The 26794-nt window shown below is 42.4% G+C and overlaps 1 protein-coding gene across 1 annotated transcript; it reads right to left on the bottom strand.

Moving 5' to 3' along the window:
- Positions 1-24343: 24343 nt before the first annotated feature.
- Positions 24344-26588, bottom strand: LOC143939948 (olfactory receptor 6F1-like). The gene is made up of 2 exons (XM_077461042.1): positions 26483-26588; positions 24344-25579 (listed from the first exon to the last, which is right to left on the bottom strand). Exon 2 carries the CDS (start codon positions 25577-25579, stop codon positions 24611-24613), a length of 969 nt encoding a protein of 322 aa, XP_077317168.1. The 5' UTR covers positions 26483-26588; the 3' UTR covers positions 24344-24610.
- Between the last annotated feature and the right edge of the window lie 206 nt (positions 26589-26794).

Raw genomic sequence — 26794 nt, 5'->3', positions numbered from 1 at the left:
GTGGTGCACATAAGTAAAGTCTGTATGCAGTACTAGTTATGCTAGTCAGATGGCCAGTCCCTATGTGCACAGTCTCTGCTAGCAGCGACAGGTTAATGGCAGCAGTGTCCTCTCAGCAGTCCCAGTGATACAGTAATGGTAGTCATGCTGTTCACTTGTGGATCTTCGTGGAGTGACTCCCTAGCACAAAGCTGCAGGCTTGTAGCAGGTTGATGTGCACAGAGGAGCAGCAATGTGCACACCTCAGTCTTCTTGCAGCAAAGAGTATATCCCTTGGTATACAGCCTGTGAAAATACCGCTCTCTCTCTCTTTATACCCAGGTCTTATTGGGAATTGTAGTCCAATAGTCCACTAACTGCCATAGTAAAGGTTTTTTTCCTGAACGTAATCAGATATCACATTTAATGACTGGTAAGCTGCCATATCTTTCATTTTGTTTTTGGGTTTAAGGAGATATTACAGTACAAAACTGTGACCATTTTTACTTTTTTAATAGCACATTGTCAGAAACCATGAAACAGACTGAGACAGAAGTACAATCAAATCACACTTGTTTATTAATAAAAATAAAAAGGTAAATAGAAAAAGCATAGTCAAGCATAGCCAGAGTCCAGTAGCCAGATCGGTAGTCAGCCAGTCCAAAGTTCATTAACCAGATCGGGTAATTAGCCAGGCCGGAAGTCAGGGATCCAAGGAGAGCAACCGCAAGCAGGATAAGAAGCCAGGTGGGATGTCAGCAAGCCAGTCTTGTAACAAACAGCAGGAGATGGTTCCCTGTGATGTGACCAATGCGAAGGCAAATGAAAAAGTGAGCAGGAAGGCTTTAAATAGGCAGGTCAGACAAGCATCATCGGGAACAGCTGGTAACTGTGGAAAGAGAAGAGAGCTGGCAATTAGCCAACAGCTGAGTGGCCAGCCCAGAGGAGGAAGGCCTAAGCCCTGACACACATAGAGCACTTGTAGGCAGGTGCCTACAAAAGGAATGTACTGTTACAGCAAATGAACTTAGGCTTCTCAGACCATGGAAAGGTTAACTGTTTGCCACCGGTTTACCAGGCTTTTTGCGTCCTGCCTTCCTTTCTGGTTGATATGTGTATGGGCTCTGGAGTCTTTTGCTGAGAAAGACCACATGGGAGCCAGATGATTCAGGTCAAGGGAGTCACCAGCTTTGGACACTGCAAGTTTGGACTCTAATATTTTCATTTATGCTTGGGCAGCCATAGGATAATTAGTTAGGAAATTAACTGAGTTTGAAAAGCTAAGTTCTGGAACTGTTCTTAAGCCTGGTATGAAGTTATTAAAGGGATGCTTGGTGGTACATGATGTATTAGAAGAACAGGACCTGTTAAGCACACATGAGGTATGAAGCAAGGTCACCATAAAAGGATAACACAACAGGAAAGTTGAAGAGCAGTTTTCATGGGTAACTATAAACTGGTGGAAAGTGTATAGTAGCCGGTCAATAAGCATGGTACCTGGGGAAGGTGACATCTCCTCCGGTAGTGAGGGGTCAGTGTTCTTGCTCCTTCCCTAGCAATTGATTCCCTCAAAGCAACTAAGACCAAACCCACAGTATGAAGACCCCATATACCTAGCTGCAACGTATAGGAGAGCTTAAGTTAATGTTGAGCATAGCAATAAAATGCAGAGCTTTAAAGGAACAAAAACACCAAGTGAATAGTGTGTTATTTAAATGCAATGGTAAGAATAGATACTGTATATAGTCCATAATGACATGGATTAAAGTTCCAAAAGGGTCCAGTGATGATAAACCCAAACAGTAGGTGTTGCAATAGAAACCACCACTGATGAAAACGACACACACTGACCCTTACCCTAAACGTTGGACTACCCAAATCATGTAGTCAATACAGCATTATTTACAATATGGACTTGAAGCTCCTCTGATTCCACAGTGAATGTGACCATCAGGCTAAGACTCCTTTCCAGAAATTAATCAAGTCTCACATGGAGGTAAAACATAAACACTTTATTGCGCAGTATTACTGTTAAGGTGCTTTAATAAAAAAGTGCCAACATACACACAAACATCGTATGTAAAATTGCATTTGTGTCCACTGACAACAATGAGAAATAGTAAGCGACAGCTTCCAACCAGCAAAATGTCTGATTGTCAAGCATGGCAACGTCACGTAGCTCAGCACCCCCTACGCATTTCGTCATCATAGACGTCATCAGGGCCGTCAATGCTAGTGCTTGGCAGGACCCTATTCTGTCACTGAGAGTGAGTGACTGGTGAAAAGGAAAAAGGCTAAGCGATGTCCCTGCTAAACGTAACATACATTGAGGAAGGTGTGTAGCAACAAGTGACAACACATTTTACAGAGAAACGCTGTACAATTACATACTATACATAGTATACATCTCTTAGCCAGGGTACTGCCATTGCCATGTTTACTTTTGCATGATTGTGGCCCCACCTGGTTCTGGACATTGATGAGCGTGTACACGGGAAGAAGTACCCCCATGTGCAGGATGAGTAGGGCCCACCCACACACTTATTTGCAGGTACCCATAAAAAGCAACCAGGATGGGGAGGGTAGGTTTAATATTACTGGAAAAATTAGGATAAAAGTAAATTCAGAGTGGCTTGTACATTCCTGTTTGCTGCCTATATAGAAATATACAGCGATATTGTCCTTAAAACTGTAGCCCAGCAGGAGGGAAGTGTGAGAAACAATTATTTTACCTTAGCCTCGCCAAGCACTATACAAACAAATTGCACAATTAGATCTTGGTAGATGCTAGATGCTAGATCAACCAAGTATGTAGTGCAATGGCCTGCTTATTTGGAAACACATTGATTGGATAGTTTAGGTAGGCCCTTGTATTACATAGTACTGGTAAATCTAAAGCTATATGTTCAAAGATTGTATTGTTAGATTGTATGGTGAACCTAATGCTCACCACCACATGTTACAATCTGGTTGTACAATCTCCTTTAGCTCTACCAACAAGTATGTAGTACTTGTGCCTGCCTGATTGGAAACATATTGATTGAATAATTGGTCATGTGTATGGTGGCCATATGTGACAGCCAAAACTGTTTTGCCATAATGGAAAAGTGTTGGGATTTCATTCATTTTTTTATTGTCCCCTCTAGAAAGATATTTCTTTATTTTCTCTTATAAGGACAGGACAAATACCTTAAACAAAAAAAAAAAAAAAAAAAAAAAACAAGTAAAAAGTGAAATCTATTGCTGTCTGTATGATACATTTCCCCTTATATCTGTCCCTCTACCAATGGAAATCTTTCAAATAGAAATATGAACAACAAAGTAAACACATTGTTTTAGCAGGGTCAATGGGTTAAACCCCTCTTAGGTTTTTATTGCTGTCTTCATCCCTAACAGAGACATTTCCCCTCTCTTTTAGTCTTTTTTGCTTCAATATACACAGTAGCATGGTATGAACATACACAGCTATATTCATACCCTTATGACCTTGGACAGAGGGATATTGGTTTTCAGGGTTAGCACCTTTGGTGAAAGGAGATATTTTCTAACTAGGCTCATTTTATTCCTCACCCGGTGTAGGAAACAATCATTATACTTCCATAGCTCCCAACTGTCCCTGATTTCGAGGGACTGTCCCTGATTGGGAGCAATGTCCCTCTGCCTCTCATTCCTCCTCATTTGTCCCTCATTTTGGTCTGATCTATACAGTTGTATATAAAATGCACTTTTTATCTATCAAAAAGTGTTTCCCAGTGCTAAATCCTTCATCCAATTTCTAAATTGCAGCATTTGTAAATTCCAAAAGCCAATATAAAGGAATGGTAGTGGTAAAAAAAGCACTCGAGGGTTCATCCAATATTGTTTTTTTGTACAATTCTCCTTTAAGGGGCGTGGCAAGGGGTGTGTCCTATGCCTGCATACTTTTGTGATAGGTGTCCCTAATTCCCATCTCAAAAAGTTGGGAGGTATGTACTCCACCTACTCTACGCTTTTATACTAGATAAATGGTCAATATCACGCTTGTGGTGTTTTCCACTAGCTGTAGTATGTTCATCACACTATCAGAGTAACCCATATATATATATATATATATATATATATATATATATATATATATATATATATATATATATATAGCCCAGAGCACAACCTTTCTTAACATAGAAGACGATCAAATCATACATATATGTATGTGTAAAACTACTAAATAAATGTGGGAAGGATTACAAAAGGCGCATGAAAGACATAATCTCATTAATACACTGTATTTGATAAGAAAGCTATGCCAAACAAAGGCCAGGATATGCAAGATTACATAAGGCACACCTTGGAAATGGTTGAACTTCTGAAAGTTATTGGAGAAGAAATAAACTTTTTTCATGTCCCAGCACTAATAGTAAGCGGTTTACCATAAAGTTATGAAAGGCTTGTAACAGCACTTGATGCACATCCAGATGTTGAACTGACATTGTAATATGTTAAGGGCAAGCTTGTAAATGAATATAAGCGTAAAGCAGAAAGCATTAATAGTGACGGTGCTTCTGTCGCAGAGTCTGCTTTAAAGATGAAAAATAGGAATAACAACAGTAACATGCAAAAATAAACACAAAAATGTTTTGTATGCAAGAAACAAGGTCATTTAAGAGCAAATTGCAGAATCTGGAAAGCTAGAATGCACAAACAAACTAAACTACAAGAGGCCAAAAGTGTGAAGGAAGAAACAGATTTTGCTTCAGTTAATGAATATGTTTTTCAATCCAAATGTTACATCCCATCTTTGTAGGCAATTGAATCAGGAGCTATGGAGTCACACAACAAATTACAAAAATGTCATTATTCACCTTGACCAGAGTAAAAAAAAAAATCACTACAGCTAATAAGTAAATAATACAATCAGAAGGAATAGGAGACGGGTTTCTTTACTGTCCTAAATCCCAGAGTGTCCCCGCGAAGATACATGTAAAAAATGTCCTCTATGTGCCAGCCCTTGCCTGTAACTAATCCTTTGCCAGTGAAGAAGCTTGCATAGCAAGGCATGTAGTGACCTTCCAAGATGACAGTTGTGCAATCGCAAAAGGGAATATCTTACTTGCAAAGTCTAAAATTACAGATGAAGTGTATCAACTAAACTGCAATGAAGTAGTTAATACTGCCAAGGAGAAAAAACACTCAAACTGCATTCACACATGGCACAGACACCATGCGCGTAGAAGTCCTGACATAATAAAGAAACTACCTGAGAATAGCTATGCGAGTGGAATCCACGTGAGTCCATATGATCAAACAATGCAATGCAGCAGCTGAATATAGGGGAAAATTACAAGAAAAGCCTTTCCAAAGAAGAGTAACAGCAGAGCTAAGAAATCTCTGGGCTTAATTCATTCAAGTTATGCAATTGGGGGCTAAAAACATGCATGCATCATACACAAAGGAGAAATGTAGTTATAGAGCAAGTTTAAAGGAAAAACTCAATTTGAAAGCACCACATCCCTCTTAAAGTAGAAAAACACAGAAAGGAAAAATGTTTGAGACTTTTTAAGCACATACATATACAAAAGGAGAAATATATATAGAAAAATATAAGTTTTATTCAATGAAAAAATCCATAAACAAGCATAAATTGATCAGTAACAGATACCACTATACGTGTAAATTGTTATCTCTCCATGTTTCGCCTGCATGCATCATACATACTAGTGGGAGTACAACTGGGGCAATCAATGGTGGATAAGGATCTGGGTGTTTTGGTAGATCATAAGCTTAATAATAGCATGCAATGCCACGCTGTTATTTCCAAAGCAAGCTAAATCTTTTCTTGTATTAAGATAAGTATGGACTCCAGAGAGAGAGAGAGAGAGAGAGAGAGAGAGAGAATTTTACCCCTGTACAAATCATTAGTAAGACCTGATCTGGAATATGCAATTCAGTTTTGGGCACTAATTCTCATAAAGAATATCAGAATACTGGAGAAAGTGCAGAGAAGGGCAACCAAACTGATAGGAGGCATGGAGGAGCTAGGCTATGAGGAAAGATTAGAGGAACTGAATTTATTCTCTCTTGAGGAGAGGAGATTAAGGGGGGTGTGATCAACATGTATGAATACATAAGTAATCCATATTATGAACTCAGTTATTAACCTTAAGGTCATCACAAAGGACAAGGGGGCATTGTTTACATCTGGAGGAAAAAAGATTTAATCTCCAAATACGGAAAGGCTTCTTCATAGTAAGCCTTTGTACACACGGTCGGAGATTCGACTGATTAATTCCGGAAGAGATCCGGAAGTGATGTTGCATACACACGGTCAGACTAAGTTGTCAGAAAATCCGATTGTACATAATGTGATGATGTTATTTTGTTACAACGGGACTACGGTCAGGCTAGTAGCCAATAGCTTTGGTCTAGGAATTTGATCTGAGCATGCGTGGCACTTTGTCCGTCGGAGTAGGCTACACATGATCGGAGTATGTCCGATAGGAGCATTTTGTCAGAAAATTTTACCACCAAGTTGGAAACTTGGTCCGTCGGATATTCCGACGGAAATAGTCCGATGAAGACCATACACAGTCGGAATATCCGACAAAACGGTCCGATAGGAAACCTTTCCGTCTGAATCTCCGACCGTGTGTACAAGGGCTAAGAGTTGTGAAAATGTTGAATAGCCTCCCTCAAGAGCTAGTTCTGGCCAGCTCAGTAGATTGTTTTTAAAAGGGCCTGGATTATTTACTAAATGTACATAATATATATTAACATTTATACTGTAAGTAAAGTTGGTCCAGAGAATATCCATTTGCCTCTCGGGGGATCAGGAAGGATTTTTTTCCCCTGCTGGAGCAACTTGGATCATGCTTTATTTGAGTTAGGATAGTGTATATGGAGGTTTCCTATTTGTGTTTGTGTTTCTGTGTGTAGTGATTACTGAAGGGGCAGAGCAGAGAGCCAGGGACTGACAGTCACCAGCTCTCTGCAGCCTGAAGATCGAGACCTGAGCAATCAGCAGTGTTTGATCGCTCAGCCCTTGGTCTTAGAGCTGGCAGGGAACAAATGCAGCATTAGACTGATGCTGCATCTATATAGGTGAGTATGATTTTTTTGTTTTAGTAAAACCCGAACCTCCTCTTTTAAATATTTTTTTTTTTATCCAGGGGTAATAGGTCTAAATTGAACTGTGGAAGTAGCAGCTACAGCAAATTGCAGAAGTCGCACAAGTTTATTAGTATAGATTGTAAGCTTTTTTGCGGTACCACACGGTACCACACTCCATTGTTTTAAAGGGTTAACTAAATGTCAAAAAAGTGCCAAAAAATAATTCAAAACTACAACCTCACATTCCTGAGCTCCCTTCTATCCTTGTATACCTAATGATTCCCCTAAAATGAAAAATATGTAACGAATTCTTCACTATAAAGTTAGTCGGTGTATCTAAATTATAGTATGATATCATTATTGCAGTTGCAAGAAAATAAACCAGTGTTTCTGAACCTTTTTTCAGTCAAGGCACCCTTTAAAATGATGTGTATGACCAATTTTTGAACAATACATTGTTTTTATTTTTGCATTATTTTGGTCTCTACTCTTCTTAATTCAATTTTTTTTCAGGTAACATTTATGAATGAATGAATGAATGAAATACTTGTATAGCGCACAATGCGAACTGAATCGCCTCTAGGCGCTGTGGCGAGCTTTGATCATCTGCTAAAAGAGGAAGGTCTTGAGTTTTTTCCTAAAAGCCAGGTGATTTTCTTCCAGGCGGATGTTGATTGGTAGAGCATTCCATAGCCGAGGCCCTTGGACAGCGAATCTCCGATCCCCCTTGGATTTATACCGGGCTTTGGGCACGAGGAGGAGGTTTTTGTTGGCTGATCGAAGACTGCGGTTTGGTGTGTAATGATTAATTTTCTCCATTAGGTATTGCGGAGCTTCTCTATGCACGCATTTGTGGGTGAGGCAAAGGGTCTTGAACGTGATCCGATTTTTTACGGTTAGCCAATGTAAGCTCCTCAGCGAAGGAGAGATGTTATCAGCCTTGCTGCCGTGTTTTGGATCAGTTGTAATCGCGCAAGTTGATATTGTGGTAATCCTATGTAAAGCGAGTTTGCGTAGTCCAGTCGTGAATTAATGATTGTTCCAACTACCACTGCTTTGTCATTCTTTGGGATAAAAGGGATGAGAAGCATGCGCAGCAGGTGGTGAGATCCACTGACTACTGCTCCTATTTGCGCATCCATTGACATTTGTGCATCTAAAATAACCCCAAGACTTTTCGCTTTGGTCTTTGGGGAGATAGTCTGCCCAAAGACGGTTGGTGGAGACCAGGAGGTTTTGGTTGCGGGCTTATGATTTGGGTGTAAGATAAGAAGCTCTGTCTTTGATTCGTTCAGCTGGAGGGAGTTAGTGGTCATCCAGTCCTCTATTGATTTGAGGCAGTTTTCAAGTTGTTGTTGGTGATCTTTTTTTCCATTGATCCGGAAATAAAGTTGCGTGTCGTCAGCGTAAGAGTGGAAGCAGAGATCTGAGCATCTGATGATTTGAAGGAGTGGGCGAATGTAAATGTTGAAGAGAACGGGTGACAAAGGAGAGCCTTGAGGGACTCCGCAGGTGACTGCCCGAGTTTCAGAGCGGAATTTTCCTAGTTTCACTGTCTGTGACCGATTTTCTAGGAAGGACGCGAACCATTGGAGATCTATGTCTTGGACTCCGGCTACTTCTGTGAGTCGGACGAGTAGAGAATTGTGATCTACTGTATCAAACGCTGCACTTAGGTCTAGCAGTACGAGGAGACACGGCTCTCTGTCATCTGCTGCTTCGAGGGCGTCATCCCAAATCTTGAGGAGAGCTGTTTCTGTTCCATGACCTGGGCGGAAGCCTGATTGAAGCGGGTCCAGGAGTTTGTGAGTATCCAGGTGAAGTTGTAGCTGATGTACTACAGCTTTCTCCATGATCTTAGAAATGGTGTTGAGGCTTGTAATTGGTTTCTTGAGTAGAGGTTTGACGATGCCTTGTTTGAGGATGCTGGGAACAATCCCTTCGATGAATGATTGGTTTATGAGGTGGGTTATGGTTGGAGCCACGATGTCGGAGCATTCTTTCAGTAGTTTTGTGGGGATGATGTCAATAGGTGAGGTACTGTCAAGCAGTTTATTAATGATGTTTTTTGCGGTGTCTGCGGTAATTGGGGATAGTGAAAATTTAGGCGGTTGCGGTATGTATTTGCTGGCTGAAGTTGGATGTTTTCTTCTGACAAATTGTTTCCCTGATGGTTTTGACTTTATCAATGAAAAAATCCGACAGTTTGTCACAGTAATCCTGGGATTCACTTTCTGGGGGTTCTAGGCACACCGGATTCATTGATTGATTAACCAGTTTAAACAGTTCCCGTGGTTGGTTTGCGGCCGTTGAGATTGTATATTTACAGAAACAAAGAAGGGTATAAGAAAAAATTGCCTATCTTGATGATTGTATGTTTTTTTGTGTGTACTATTGCTATACTCTTTATTTTAGACATGACTGTTCCTTGGCAGGAATGTTTATCTTCCAGGTTAAAGTTTTTTTTCACATATGCACAGTACCAACAATTTGTTTTTTAACTGACGAGAAACACATTACCATTTCAATTTATTGTCCGTTCCCCAAAAGTTGTCCAAACTTTTTCTTAGATTTTTTGTATAAAAAAATGTCACAGCCGATTATGGATTTGTACCTACTAACCACTTCAGCTCCAGGAGGTTTACCCCCCTTCACGACTAGGCCATTTTTTGCAATAGTGCACTGCGTTAATTTAACTGACAATTGTGCAGTTGTGGGACACTGTACCCAAATAAAGGTTTTGACCTTTTCCCCACAAATAGAGTTTCCTTTGGTGGCATTTGAATTCAAGGGGTTGAACATAAATATGAAGTACCCATTTTAGGAACTGCAACCATTTTTATACACAGTCCCTCCATTTTCAGGAGCTTAAATGTAATTGAACAAATTAATATAATCATAAATAAAATGTTAATTTTTAATATTTTGTTGAGAATCCTTTACTGGCAATGACTGCCTGAAGTCCAAAGACTGGGTGTCTTCCTTTCTGATGTTTTACAGGCACTAACTGCAGCTGTCTTCAGTTGTTCTTTGTTTGTGGGTCTTTCTGCCTTTAGATTTGCCTTCAGAATGCTCAATTGGATTGAGATCAGGTGATGGACTCGGCCATTGCAGAAGATTCTACTTCCTTTCCTTCAAAAGCTCCTGGGTAGCATTTGTAGTGTGTTTTGGATCATTGCCCACCTGTACTATGAAGTGCCGTCCAATCAACTTTGCTGCATTTAGCTGAATCTGGGCAGACAGTATATCTAAACACTGCAGAATTCATCTGGCTGCTTCTGTCTTCTGTCACATCATCAATAAACACCAATGACCCAGTGCCACTGGAAGCCATGCATGCCCATGCCATTACACTGCAAGCTCCACCATGTTTTAGCCCTTGTACACACGGTCGGAGAATCCGTCGGAATGTGTCCTATCGGACCGTGTCGTCGGATAATCCGACTGTGTGTGGTATGCATCGGACTGATTCCGTCGGAATATCCGTCGGACCCAATTTTCCAACATGTTGGAAATATTTCCTGACCAACTGGTTCGATCGGAAATACTCCGATCATGTGTAGAGAATTTTGATCGGACCAAGTGCCACGCATGCTCAGATCAAATTCCTACATCAAAGCTATTGGCTACTAGCCTGAACGTAGTCCCATCGTAACGAAATTACGTCATCACGTTCTGAATGATTGGATTTTTCGACAACTTAGTCCGACCGTGTGTATGCAACAGTTTCGGACAAGATCCGATGGACAAAATCCGACGGATTTGGTTGTCGAAATCTCCGACCGTTTGTACAGGGCTTTACAGATGATGTGCTTTGGCTCATGAGCTGTTCCAAGCCTTCTCTTCACTTTTTTCTTCCTGTCATTCTGTAACGGATTAATCTTAATTTCATCCATCCAAAGAATGCTTTTCCAGAACTGGTCTGGACGTTTTAGATATTTTTTGGCAATGTCCAATCTGGCTTTTCTATTCTTTGGGCTTATGAATGGTTTGCACCTTGTGGGGAACCCTTGTAGGGGAACCCTCTGTAATTGCTTTCGTGAATTCTTCTCTTGATTGTAGACTATGACTAGAGATGGACGAACTTCCGACTCGACGTTTTGCGAACGCGAACTGTGACCGCGCCCGAAAGTTTGCGAACCGCAAAGTTCGCGGCGGGCCCCATTGACTTCAATGGCAAGCAAACCTTAAAAACCTACAGGTCATATTCCCAGCCACAAAATAATTACTAGCTGTGCACACATAGTCCCACCACATGGCCACTGACATAACACATGTATGAAGTGAATCTGGGATCGACAACTACAAGCATTGTTTTTTTATATGTGAAATTTTACAATTCAGGACTCAGGAGCGCATGAAGGCAATGGAGGAGAAGAAAGGTCAGGGTAGGCTATGAAGAGGGTGCAGGAGATGATCACCAGCACCGTGATATAGAGCACTGACACCATCACCGTGATAGAGTGCACTGACACCAGCACCGTGATATAGAGCACTGACACCAGCACCGTGATAGAGTGCACTGACACCAGCACCGTGATATAGAGCACTGACACCAGCACCGTGATAGAGAGCACTGACACCACACCAGCACCGAGATAGAGAGCACTGACACCACACCAGCACCGTGATAGAGAGCACTGACACCAGCACCAAGATAGAGAGCACTGACACCCCACCAGCACCGTGACGGAGAGCACTGACACCAGCACCGTGATAGAGAGCACTGAGACCACACCAGCACCGAGATAGAGAGCACTGACACCACACCAGCACAGTGATAGAGAGAACTGACACCAGCACCATGATAGAGAGCACTGAGACCAGCACTGAGATAGAGTGCACTGACACCAGCACCGTGATATAGAGCACTGACACCAGCACCGTGATAGAGTGCACTGACACCAGCACTGTGATATAGAGCACTGACACCAGCACCAAGATAGAGAGCACTGACAGCAGCACTGATACCAGCAACTCGCTGCTGGGCCCCAAAAATATAACAACGCTCAATCTCTTCAAACAGGAGGGTACGGGCATATAGTACGGTGTGCTTTTTTTGTACAAGGAAGTGAGCCAAATGTAGAAAAAAGGTCTGTGTGCGTTTTTTTGTTTATAGAGATATACATGGTCTACTGGTCACATGTGTTGAATTCCTCCGAGATCCATGTCTCATTCATTTTTAGAAATGTGAGGTAGTCAACACTGTCGTGAGCTAGGTGAGTGCGCTTATCGGTCACGATCCCCCTGCTGCGCTGAACGTCCTTTCAGACAAGACACTGGATGAGGGGCAAGCCAACAGCTCCATTGCAAATTGGGCAAGCTCTGGCCAGAGGTCAAGTCTGCCCACCCTGTAGTCCAGGGGTTCATCACTCCTCAGAGCGTCCACATCGGCCGTTAACCCGATGTAGTCGGACACCTGTCGGTCTAGGCCAGTGATGGCGAACCTTGGCACCCCAGATGTTTTGGAACTACATTTCCCATGATGCTCCACTACATCGCAGAGTGCATGAGCATCATGGGAAATGTAGTTCCAAAACATCTGGGGTGCGAAGGTTCGCCATCACTGGTCTAGGCGTTCCCTGATGCTGGATCCGGATGACACCTGTAGATGGGTCGGCTGAAAGAAGGACCTCATATCAGAAGTCACCAACACATCTTCAAACCGCCCTCTTCTTGCAGGCGCTGTTGGATTGGTACCCGCAACTCTTTCTCTGGGAGTGGGAATTGCTCCTCTGCCAGCGCACGCAAAAGCAGAATGCAGCATTTTTCGAAGCAAGGCCTGGAAGTGCTCCATTCTGACAGCCCTCTGTGACGGTGGTAACATTTCCGCCATTTTGTGTTTGTACCGGGGGTCTAAGTATGTTGCCACCCAGTACTGGTCCTTGACCCTTATGCTTTTTATACGAGGGTCCCTGTTAAAACACTGGAGTATGAAGGCCCCCATTTGCACTAAACTGGAAGCGGTGTGGTGGCCTGGCTCCTGCTCATCATCCAGGATAATGTTGTCCTCCTCGTTCTCCTCTCCCCATCCACGCTCAACAACAGGGATCCCAGAAAGGTTTAAAGCATGCTCTTCTTGGTCCTCCTCATCCGCCCCGGCACCATCCTCCTCTGACTCCTCTTCAGACTCCTGTTGTTGACTTGTCTCAGATAGAGTAGCCCCCCTGGGAATTCATCCAGCATTGCAACTTCCTCATCTTCCCGCTCCTGCTCCTCCACGGCTTGATCAATGACACGACGCAATGCACACTCCATAAAGAAGGCATAAGGTACCATGTCACTGATGGCGCCATGGCTGCGACTGACCAGTTTGGTGATCTCCTCAAATGGGTGCAGAAGTCTACATGCGTCGCGCATGAGCAGCCACTGGCGCGGTGAAAAAAAACCCAGCTCCCCAGAACCTGTTCTGCCGCAGAGTTCATACAGGTAGACGTTAACTGCACGTTTCTGCTGGAGCAGCCTATCAAGCATATAGGAGGCCGAGTTCCATCGCGTTGGGCAATCACAAATAAGACGTCTGACCGGCAGATTGGGTCACCGCTGAATGTCAGCAAGGCGAGCCATGGCTGTGTAAGATCTTCTGAAATGGGCCGAGATTTTCCTTGCCTGCCGCAAGATGTCCTGGACCCCAGGGTATTTGACAACGAATCGCTGCACGACCAAGTTTAAGATGTGTGCCATGCATGGCACGTGCGTAATTTTGCCCTGTTTCAATGCGCCAAGCAGATTGGCACCGTTGTCACACACCACTTTACCAACTGTCAAATTGAGCGGTGTTAGCCACTGATCTGCCTGTGAATGCAAAGCTGAAAGGAGTTCCGGGCGTGCACATAGCAGAGAGTGAAGAAGAGGGTGCAGATCGAGAGGATGAGGAGGGTGCAGAAGAGTAAGGCTGAGTGAGCCACTTAACCAAGTCTGGTGCATCCTTTGGCGTAATCGCATGCACCTTCTGCAATTTGCCACTTTGGCTCAAGTCTGTTGCTCCTGCCCTACCCCTACCACCCCTGCAGAAGGGCCTGCCTCTTCCTCTGCCTGTCATTTTTTAAATGAGCCTGTGACAAAAGTCTCTAGAGAAGTGCAGTATGTATGTGGAAAAAGGTATATAACACCCCGCTTCAATCTGTTGTTTTTGGGGGCCACTGGTCTATCGCACCAGTTATAATACTTTTTTTTTATTGCGTTTGTCACTCTTTGTAGTATCGCTGCAGAACCGCTCAGCAGTCACAATGCTGCACAGTGGAAATGCACTATACTATGCTTTCTATATGTGCAAGTATTTTATACATGTATTACACACCTATTTACTGCACACCATATAGTACAACTATACCAGTCCTTACAAGGACCTTTGTGGACCTAGTAGCTAGTGATTTGCAGACTGTACCTCAGTCCCTACACTGATAAAGGACTGCTGCAAAATAGGGCAGCAGTCAGCAGCAGTGCACCAGCACCCTATATATTGTACACCTATACCAGTCCTTACAAGGACCTTTGTGGACCTAGCAGCTAGTGATTTGCAGACTGTACCTCAGTCCCTACACTGATAAAGGACTGCTGCAGAATAGGACAGTAATCTATAGTGATGCAACAGCACCCTATATATTGTACACCTATACCAGTCCTTACAAGGACCTTTGTGGACCAAGTAGCTAGTGATTTGCAGACTGTACCTCAGTCCCTACACTGATAAAGAACTGCTGCAGAATAGGGCAGCAGTCAAGTATAATATTATTTCTATATTTGGAAGAAAGTATATTATACGTGTACAACCCTATATACTGTACAGGACCTTTGTGGACCTAGTAGCTAGCGATTTGCAGACTGTACCTTAGTCCCTACACTGATAAAGGACTACTGCAGAATAGTGCAGTAATCTACAGCAGTGCACCAGCACCCTATATATTGTACACCTATTCCTGTCCTTATAAGGACCTTTGTGGACCTAGTAGCTAGTGATTTGCAGACTGTACCTCAGTCCCTACACTGATAAAAGACTGCTGCAGAATAGGGCAGTAATCTACAGCAGTGCAACAGCACCCTATATATTGTACACCTATACCAGTCCTTACAAGGACCTTTGTGGACCTAGTAGCTAGTGATTTGCAGACTTACCTCAGTCCCTACACTGATAAAGGGCTGCTGCAGAATAGGGCAGCAGTCAAGTATAATATTCTTTCTATATTTGGAAGAAAGTATATTATACGTGTACAACCCTATATACTGTACACCTATACCAGTCCTTGCAAGGACCTTTGTGGACCTAGCAGCTAGTGATTTGCAGACTGTACCTCAGTCCCTACACTGATAAAGGACTGCTGCAGAATAGGGCAGTAATCTACAGCAGTGCACCAGCACCCTATATATTGTACACCTATACCAGTCCTTACAAGGACCGTTGTGGACCTAGTAGCTAGTGATTTGTAGACATGTGCATTTCGTTTCATTCCGATTCGATATTCGGATGAATTTTCATTATTCGGACATTCGAATGCATCCGAATTACCGAATTACAATGCTAACGAATTCAACCGAATTCTGCCGAAATTCGAATCAAATTTGAAAAAATTCGAATTCGGACAAAATTCGAATCGAATTCGAAAACAAATTTGAATAAAAATCGAAAAAATATAAATCGATTTCTAAAAAAGAATACAGTAAAATAGAATATAAAATAATAACACAATAGAATGAATATATATATATATATACCATCTTCCGAAATTCGAATATCCTATAGAAAGATTTGAATACAAAAGAATAGACTAGAAAAACAATTAAACAGAATAGTATAAAATATTATTTTTCTATTTATTTTTATTCTATCACTGAGTCCAAGCCTTATTCTTCAAGGGGAAACCCTAACCCCAACCCTAACCCTAAACCTAACCCGAACTCCAAGTTGGGGATTGTCCACTTGCCACATCACCTGCCACAAGTTGTGTATTTTCCACTTACCATGACACCTGCCACGAGTGCCATGACACCTGCCACGAGTGCCACGTGACCGACCACAAGTTCCATATAACCTGCCATGTGACCAAGCTGTGTATTGTCCACTTGCCATGTCACCTGCCACAAGTTTTGTATTGTCCACTTGCCACGACACCTGCCACAAGTGCCATGACACCTGACACGAGTGCCATGACACCTGCCACGAGTGCCACGTGACCGGCCACAAGTTCCGCGTAACCTGCCATGTGACCAAGTTGTGGATTGTCCACTTGCCACGTCACCTGCCACACGTTGTGTATTGTCCACTTGCCACATCACCTGCCACAAGTTGTGTATTGTCTGCTTTCCACATCACCTGCCACAAGTTGTGTATTGTCCACTTCCCACGTCACCTGCCACAAGTTGTGTATTGTCCACTTGCCACATCACCTGCCCCAAGTTGTGTATTGTCCACTTGCCACAACACCTGCCATGTGTGCCACGTGATCGGCCACGAGTGCTAAGTGACCAGCCATGAGTGACATTTGTCCGGTCATGAGTGCTACGTGATTGGCCACGAGTGCCACGTGACCTGCCACAGGTGCCACTTGACCGGCCACGGGTGCCACATGACTGGCCATGAGTGCCACTTGACCGGCCACAGGTGCCACGTGACTGGCCACGAGTGCCACTTGAGAGGCCATGGGTGCCACGTGACTGGCCATGAGTGCCACGTGACCTGCCACGGGTGCCACGTGACTGGCCACGAGTGCCACGTGACCTGCCATGAGTGCCACGGGACCAAGTTGCGGACTGTCCACTTGCCACATCACCTGCCAAAAGTTATGGGGTTCCTAGCACCAAGTGACCCTGAGATACGTATCTCGGGGGCCACTTACAGCTAGAGTGTGGCCCCCGTAATATGTGGCCCCAAATTCGGGTCGCAAAATGTCATTCTCTGATATGGACAATATGTCAAGCACTTTTCTGTAGCAGAGAATGACATTTTGTGACCCGAATTTGGGGCCACATATCTCAGGATCACTTGGCGCTAGAAACCCCAAATTTGGTGATTTGGTGAAATCATTATATACTAAATTTGAATTTCGGAAGATGGTGATTTTATAATATATATATATATATATATTTCTTTCCGACATTCGAATTTCGTATAGAATGAATTCGAATTTGAATAGAAAAGATTAGAATGGAAATAGAGAATAGACTAGAAATACGATAGAACAGAATAGAATATATTATATTTTATTCTGTTCTATTGTTTTTCTAGTCTATTCTTTTATATTCTATCGAAATCTTTTCTATTCAAATTCAAATTCATTCTATACGAAATTCGAATGTCGAATTTTTTATATATATATATATATATATATATATATATATATATATATATATATATATATATATATATATATATATATATATTTTTTAGACATTCGAATTTCGTATAGAATTAATTTGAATTTGAATAGAAAAGATTTTAATAGAATATAAAAGAATAGACTAGAAAAACAATAGAACAGAACAGAATAAAATATATATATCTTTTCTATCCAAATTTAAAATTTATTAATGTAAAAATTTTTATTCATTCTATTTGAAATTCGAATTTCAGAAGATGGTTGTATATTCTTTCTATTTTATTCTATGGCTGACACAACACAGGTGCATCTTGGACCTGAAGTCCTCAACATGGTAGTGGTGCAAAAAAAGTAATTCTCAAATAAGATAAATTAAGTACATTTTTTATTTAAAGTCATTTTTGAATTGTCAGGCTGTATAATTCTATTCTTATATGTGAAAAATTTGACAGACAGATTTACCAGGAACATAGCTGAATTCGTTTGAAATATTATCCAATTTGGTTGAAATATTTTCAAATCCCATTGATATAGTTTCTAATGCAGTTGAAACCATTTCAAATCCCGTTGATATAGTTTCTACTGCAGTTGAAATCATTTCAAATCCGGTTGAAATAGTTTCAAATGCGACCGATTTTTCAAATTCGGTCGAAAACGAAACGAAATCCGAAACCGAATTTAATGAATCTAACTAAACAAAATGAATTACTTAAAGAGGGATTTCACTGTGGAAAAAAATATTAAAAGCCAGCAGCTACAAATACTGCAGCTGCTGACTTTTAATAAATGGACACTCACCTGTCCCAGGGTCCAGCGATGCCGGCAGCCGAGGCCGATCGATCGCTCGGCTCTCGGCTGCTGCCGCCACCATTCTAGGTGAGGGAATTAGGAAGTGAAGTGCTGCGGCTTCACTTCCCGGTTCCCTACTGCGCATGTGCGAGTCACGCAGCGTAATAGGAATTGTCCGCGCTGTCTCTGGGACCCGTGTGTGTCCCAGCAGACAGCGCGCAGGGACAGGAAGAGGCATAGACTCCCGTGGGATCTATGCCCGGAAGTCAGTGTAAATACCTGTCTTTGACAGGTATCTGCACCCCCCTGAAAGGTGCCAATTGTGACACCGGAGGGGGGGAGGGTTCCGATGAGCGGAAGTTCCACTTTAGGGTGGAACCCCGCTTTAATGCATTAAAACGAAACAAATTTTTGCCTTTTGCACGTCACGGATTTCATTCGCAAGGCAAGTACATATGCTGTATATCATTGTCCATTTTGCCAAGTCACCTGCCGCAAGTGCCACGTGACCTGCCACGAGTGCCACGTGACCGGCCAGGGGTGCCACATGACCTGCCACGGGTGCCACGTGACCTGCCAGGGGTGCCACGTGACCTGCCACGGGTGCCACATTACCGGCCACGGGTGCCACTTGACCGGCCACGGGTGCCACGTGACCTGCCAGGGGTGCCACGGGACTTGCCAGGGGTGCCACGTGACCTGCCACAGGTGCCACGGGACCTGCCTTGGGTGCCACGTGACCTGCCACGGGTGCCACTTGACCAGCCACGGGTGCCACGTGACCTGCCAGGGGTGCCACGTGACTTGCCAGGGGTGCCACATGACTTGCCACGAGTGCCACATGACTTGCCACTAGTGCCACATGACCTGCCACGAGTGTCACGTGACCTGCCACGGGTGCCATGTGACTTGCCAGGGGTGCCATGTGACCTGCCAGGGGTGCCACGTGACTTGTCACGAGTTTCACATGAACAGCCACGAGTGCCACGTGTACCACGTGACCTGCCACAAGTGCCACATGACCTGCCACATGACCAAGTTGTGGATTGGCCACTTACCACGTCACCTGCCACAAGTTGGGGTTCCTAGCACCAAGTGACCCATAGATATAGGCAATATGTCAAGTATGATTTTGGGGCCACATATCTTGGGGTCACTTATAGCTAGAAACCCCAAATTTGGTATACAAACACAATAGTACTAGCACTACAACATATCCAAGTTTCTAGCAGCAAGTGACCCCGAGATACATGGCCCTAAAGTCATTTCGAATCTGGTACAAATATTTTTGAATTTGGTTGAAATATTTTCGAATGTGGCTGATTTTTCAAATTCGGTAGAAAACTAAACGAAATCCGAAAACGAATTTAAGGAAGTTAACAAATATAACTAAACGAAATTAATGAATTGACGAATTAAAATGAAACGAAACTAAACAAATTTTTTCCTTTTGCACATGTCTAGTGATTTGCAGACTGTACCTCAGTCCCTACACTGATAAAGGACTTCTGCAGAATAGGGCAGTAATCTGCAGCACAGCCCTGCACCAGCACCCTATATATTGTACACCTATACCAGTCCTTACAAGGACCTTTGTGGACCTAGTAGCTAGTGATTTGCAGACTGTACCTCAGTCCCTACACTGATAAAGGACTGCTGCAGAATAGGGCAGCAGTCAAGTATAATATTCTTTCTATATTTGGAAGAAAGTATATTATACTTGTACAACCCTATATACTGTACACCTATACCAGTCCTTAAAAGGACCTTTGTGGACCTAATAGTAATAGCTAGGGATTAAACTGACTGTACCTGCTGCACACAGCGTCCTGTCCCTCCCTGCACTGACAAAAGACAGGCTGCTGAAATTACCAACACAGCAGTGCACTGAACCCTTTATACTGTACTACACCTATACCATACCAGTCCTTAAAAGGACTTTTGTGAACCTAATAGCTAGCGATTTGTGTCACTACAGTCTCTCCCTGCTCCACACAGCAACCTCTCCCTATAATGACATAAGGCAAAATGTAAAATGGCCACCAGATCGGGTCTATTTATAAGGTAGGGGGAATGTCCAATTGTCCATGTGCTGAAATGTCTCAATTGGCTGTCCTGTACCCCATGATGGATGTGTCATCATGGGTCAGTTCTTTTACACTGTAAACACATATATCCACTGGGAGAACAGCGGCAATAGTCCGCCGATCGGGCGAATTGTGAGCACGCAAAATTCACCGCAAAACGACCACCGGGCAAACAGTTCAGCCATCCCTAACTATGACAATGATATCCTTAGCTCCCGGAGAGTGTCCTTCACTTGTCTGGATGTTGTGAATGGGCTTTTCTTTACCATAGAGCGTATCCTGCGATAATCCACCACTGTTGTCTTTTGTGGACATACAGGCCTTATTTAGTTGCTGAGCTCACCAGTGCATTCTTCTTTCCTCAGAATGTAGCAAACTGTTAATTTGGCCACTCCCAATGTTCCTGCTATCTCTCTGATGGATTTATTTAATTTTTGAAGCCTTACAATGGCCTGTTTCATGGACACCTCCTTTGAACGCATGAAGTAGGGTCACAGCAAAAGATTTCAAATGCAAATACCACACTTAGAATAAATTGAAGACCTTTTACCTGCTTAATTGATTAAGATGTAACGGAGTAGCCTACAATTGGCCATGAAACAGCTTTTGATTCAATTGTCCAATTACTTTTGGCTCCTTGAAAAATTGGAGATGGCTATTCTTAAGAGCTGTAATTCCTAAACCCTTCCTCCGATTTGGATGTACATATCCTGAAATAAACCTGAGAGTGTGCACTTTCAGCCCATATCCATTATATAACTATAGCCCAAATATGTTTTGGTAGATACCTTAAAAAACTAAAATTGTGCCTGTGTCCAAATATATATAGACCTACAGTAACTGTATATGCACAATAACATATTTATGCTAGTGACCATATAGCTGCTATTGTGCTCATATAGCCGCTATTGTGCATCTATATAGGCACAATGGCATATATTTGGGCAAACTAACAGTTATATGGGCACAATAGCATTGCTATGCTATTGTGCCCATATAGATGCTGTTGTGCATCTATATGGGCACAATAGCATCTTTATGGGCACAATACCATATTGTACCCATAAAGCTGCTATTGTGCCCATATACTGTAGCTGCTATTGTGCAAATATATAGGCATATTAGCATCTATATGGACACAATAGCAGTTATATGGGCACAATAACATCTTTATGCTGTTGTGCCCATATAGCTGCTGGTGCGCCCATATACAGTAGCTGCTATTGTGCCCATATAGCTGATGTTGTGCCCATATAGCTACTGTTTCGCCCCCATAGCTGCTATTGTACCCATATAGATGGTGTTGTGCCCACATAGCTAGTATTGTGCAGCTATATAGACTGAATTTGCTATTGAGTGGGAAATGTGTGTCATGCCCACAGCCATATTGGTACAAAGTATAGACAAGAAACATCCTCAAGTGGAATTGTTTAGGGCAAAGACACAGATAAATGGATTAAAATGACAGTAGTTCTTTATTAACATGTATTATAAAGAACAAGAGACAACATGTGAACATCATAAAAACCCAGCGGTTATACGAAACAGTAAAATGCGGAAACAGGGATAACCATTTTTCATCTGTCTACAAAGAGGATGACAGGAGAAATCCCATTTTAATAATATTCTTCTTCAGGGGTAGATGGTTATATTGAAAAACTTTTCCTGTAAACATAAAACAGCTTAAGTAAAACCGCATAGTTAAAAACAGATGAGGTAGATATGCTGCTGTGCTTTAACAATAATCCGACCAGTGATGGTATCAGGACCCATGTCACTGTAGCCACAAGGGGTCCATGAAGACAGAGAGAGGCAACCCACATATGACCATGAGCTTCAAATGGATCGATCTTACTTACTGGGAGGATTTAAGAAAAACTCCTATCACAATTGGCAACATTGCAATGGTACAGGGACCTCATGGAGGCCATTTGCCCAATTCTGTTTCTTTTCAGTGTGCAGCTGTAAGGACACAACAGCATCTATATAGGCACAATAGCATAAAGATGTTATTGTGCCCATAAAAATGCTACTGTGTCCAGTATCCTTAAGCCCAGTGACACTGACCTTGCATGCATTAGTGCTGCTTCATGCCGCAAATCCCACGGCTACCAGGAATAAGAGGCGGTGTGCTGTTGGTATCACTTTGCTTGACATTCCTGACAGAACTTTAGAAGAGGCATTAGCTTATTTGGCTGGCCGATGCCTCCACGTAACTGCTGCAGCCACGGCTCTGCTCCCTCCACGGCTAGCGATACGTGCCTGCAAGTAGTTCCCATACTTCCCAGAGCACTTCATCCATGGCATGCAATTGCAGGTTGGCAAGCCCAGGTGATCTACCAGTCATCTAGCCGCGATCAACTGGTGGAGCCCGGTCCACAGGTTGCCGATCCGGGCTTTATATGATAAAAGGGAAACAATACAGTTGCAATACAATTCAATACAAATGCATTAGGAGGGTCCTGCTCCTGAGACCTTACAATCAAATTCATTTTGACACCGTCAGTGTTGAATCAGGAGGTTATAAAGTTGCTGACAAACCTTTCTTTTCTTACTCTTTCCAGGTGCAGATACTCCACCTCTCCTGCTAATCACGCCATAGCCCTGCTGACTAGCTATGAGAAGTCAACAGAATCATCTAGACACTGCTATTACCAGGGTATAATGATTTTCAGTGTTTTTTAGAGCCTCGTTCAAGTTATTTGCTGCTGGAAAAGCAGAAAACAAATTCCAAAATTACCCTCACCCATTTTTATGCCAACTTTGAAAAACACTTCTTTCAGTCAGTTTGTGGCCTGTGTTACACCACAGTGGCAGATACTCAGTTATCATTATTTTTTACAAAAGGCCATTCCTGCCCTGCCCATAGTAGAGATGCCAGCACCCCCGAGGGAGGACATGAGGAAAACATGGCTACGGTGAATACACCGCTGGAGCGCAGGACAGATGAGTGGCTGTTTATACACCTTTTGTAGCTGCTGACTTAATAAACAAACAAATGAATAGAACTCCACTTTAAGCTGCAAAGGCAACAGAGGGGGATGTACACATGCCACAGCCAAAATGCTTTGCATTATAGTGCAGCATAAATTGTCTGCACTGTTGGGTTCAGTGAGCAATAATTCCCGCAGAACATGGCCCATCCAAGTGAATAGGGGGCTTCCCGCATCCGTGTGCAATGCATTCCGTTGCGGGGCACTGCTGTGGGGTTTAAACAGGTGGTGAGGAGGTGTTATAACATCTCCTCACTGCCTGTCAAATGCCCTCAGAAGAGCGATCCAAACATGGATTGCTCTTCAAAGGGCACCACATATGTGTAAATGAGCCCTAATGCTGTTCAGCCATTCCAATATATTCAGTGAAATCATCAGGGAACTGGGGACAGGAACAGGACTATTGCTGAGTAACCTCTTGTCTGCAGCAATTACACAAAACTTCTGCTCAGCTGGGGGCCAGGGGGAGGAACAGGACTGTTTAACACCTCAGCTCAAGTGTGATGATCCAGACCGGACTATGGCTCTGGGCTTCATATGCTCAGCTGGTGGCCAGGGGAGGAACATGACTAGTTAATGTTATCAGGCACAAGTTCTTATCTTTATTTAGCAGTTCCAACAATGTAATCTGAGTCCTGCCTTCCTCTTCTATACCAATCCACCAGGCAATGTAATTACCAGGAACCCCAGCACAAGGATTACCCCACCAGGACTATTTGATGATTTTTGAGCTTAGGTGGAGTATTCCTTGTGCTGCCATTTTCCTGCAATTACATTGCTGGCAGATTTGTATAGAAGAGGATACGGGGAGTCTGATAAAACTCAGTAAACTGCCACTAGAACTGCACTCTAGGTACTTGCAAGTGTTTGTATGCACCATTAACACCCCATAAAAAATAAAGAAGGGGGCGGTATGTTAAATGAAGCACGCAGTCAACAGTGGGGGGGGGGGGGGGGGGGGGTGCACCACCTGTAGGACTTCCTATTAAATTAAAAAATGTTTATAATCAGAATAATATAACAAATTATTACTGTATGAATTTTATTATGATACTTATTAAATACACAATTTTCTGACCACCCGTTGACTGGGTGCTTCATTCAAGGTCCCTTCTTTCTTTTTTCATGTAGACAGGGATGGAGGCATGAGACCTCATCAGGTCTCTGCCTCATTTAAAGTCACAAAACTTTTTTCTTAACACCCCCAGGATCATCAAAGCTCTGAACACTAATTTATGGTGTTACTAACTTTAGTTCATGCAATCAATCTCTGGTCCATCCAGTTCCACCATCTGTACATTGGTCAGTGGTGCTGTATTTATTTATTTATTTATTAAGCATTGCAGGTTTTGGGTCATTTAGCCTACACATCATAAATTGACTTGTGGAGTTTTTCTTGAACTTTTTGCAATGCCTTTTTAAATTCTCGATTCCTAAGACTATATATCAGAGGGTTCAATAGTGGCGTTATAACAGAATAAAACAGAGATACCACTTTATCTTTATCAGAAAAGTAGGAAGCACTTGGGCGGACATACATAAATATGACAGTTCCATAGAAAATAATGACCACAGTTAAATGAGCAGCACAAGTTGAAAAGGCCTTCTGGCGACCAAGGCTGGATGGAATTCGAAGAATGGTCTTAATTATATTTGAATAAGATACTGTTATAAAAGTAAGTGAGCTTAGCACAACTACCCATGCAAATGAAAAGAAGACTTTCTCACTGGCAGATGTATCAGAACACGACAGTTTTACCAGAGGGATAAAATCGCAAAAAAAATGATCAATTTGATTGGGTCCACAAAAGTTTAGCAAAGCGGTTGGAATAGTTAATGACCATCCAGTAAAGAAACCACTCATCCATGAGCCTATAGCTAAGTAAAGGCAAATCTGACTGTTCATCATTGTTACATATTGTAATGGAAAACAGATGGCTAGATACCTATCATAAGCCATAACCGTGAGTAAGAAGAATTCGGTAGGTCCCACAGAGAACACAAAGCAAAGTTGAGCAAGGCACCCAGAATGGGAAATAAGCTTATCTTGTGTGATCAAATAGCTGAGTGTTTTAGGAACGACAGCAGTTGAACACCAGGTATCCAGCACAGCAAAGTTGCTGAGGAAAAAATACATGGGTATATGAAGATGAGAATTGAAGCAGACCATGGTAATTATGAGAAAATTGGCCACCACAGTTAGTATATAAATGACCAAAAAAATTGCAAAATAAAACAGCTGTACCTGAGCAGTACCTGGGAAGCCAAGCAGGAAGAAAAATTGTACTTCTGATTTGTTCCCATGAAAGATATCCTTCTGGTGAGGAATCATCTATGGAGAAGGTACAACGAGTTAGGAAAAACATATTATGTATTGCTCCATATTAAGCCAACTTGGCCCAATGCAGAATTTCCTGTGGTTTGTTTCTATTGTAGTTAGAGCAAGTATGTCACAATGTTGTTTTTTGGGGTTCTTCTTTGTGGCCCTCAACTCTTTTATGGATTGAAGGTTTAGGCTATACTGTACTCCATTTGTGAAATTCTGCCTACCCAATGTGTCCCCTCATTGTCCTGCCTGCATAAATGTTAGCATAAATCACAAAGTAAACAGTTCTGTTTTTTAATTGGTCATATGACTTGAGCACACATGAGCTTTGTCTTCTCTGTCTTATGTGGAGGTCCAACAACAGGTCTGAAAACAGATAGAGGTGACATAATCTGCTGGTACCCACTGCTCTAGGCAGGAGTTCCTTTCCACCATCCACACATTACACAGAGGAGATAGAGCTTAATATAGTTGTATAGTTTAATAGTTGTACAGTACTTTCCAGCATACATTCAAACATAGATTTTACACTACAGAGCACAGAGCTTGATCTTTACTACTTAATTCAGTTGTACGTTAAACAAAGTAGTGAGGAGATAAAGAATGACTTAATGTGTGAATGAGGCCTGTTAGAGAGCATGCTGTTTTCAATCAACAGTGACATAGGGGGATCAAAAGGCTGACCTGTATAGACTGATAATTATGAACTACACTAACCAGGTTTTCAATATAGCAATGCACGTTGGTAAGTTTACTCATGTTCTGTTGCAAGCTTACTTTGCTGAGTTATATTTTACTTTCATTCTGTAATTTTCTAACATCGGGCACTTATCTTTTTTAAAAAGCCCTGGGAGTACAATTAAGCTTTCTAAATGAAATTGAAACACCATTGGCATTAGTGGGCCTTACCTTAGCACATGAAATCAAATGGAATGAATTATGGCATAGGTTAGAGCCATTTGTGCATTGGAAGCAGAGTGTTTAGTATATAGTCTGTATATAGTCTGTGTGAGGTTGTCAGCAAAATGACTGAAATTTGAGGCTGGCATTTAAAGATTTATGTCTCCAGTGTAAAGCGAAAATAATACATTTTAATTGAGTATGTTATAATGTAACCAACGCTCCCAGGGCAAATTAACAATGAAAAAATGAGCCCAGGGATCGGGCTTAAGTCCCAGTAGTATATAAGTGATCTAGGGATAAAAAAACTGATTAACGGCA

The sequence above is a fragment of the Lithobates pipiens genome, unplaced genomic scaffold (assembly GCF_037356315.1).
Source record: "Lithobates pipiens isolate NorthernLeopardFrog02 unplaced genomic scaffold, aLitPip1_a1.2 Scaffold_3, whole genome shotgun sequence".
Lineage (NCBI taxonomy): Eukaryota > Metazoa > Chordata > Amphibia > Anura > Ranidae > Lithobates > Lithobates pipiens.
Note: the sequence above shows the minus strand (reverse complement) of the source record. Positions and strands in the feature narration are given on the sequence as shown.

Excerpts from the sequence above, each read along its gene's own strand:
- LOC143939948 (XM_077461042.1), bottom strand. The coding sequence starts at position 25,579 with ATGATTCCTCACCAGAAGGATATCTTTCATGGGAACAAATCAGAAGTA.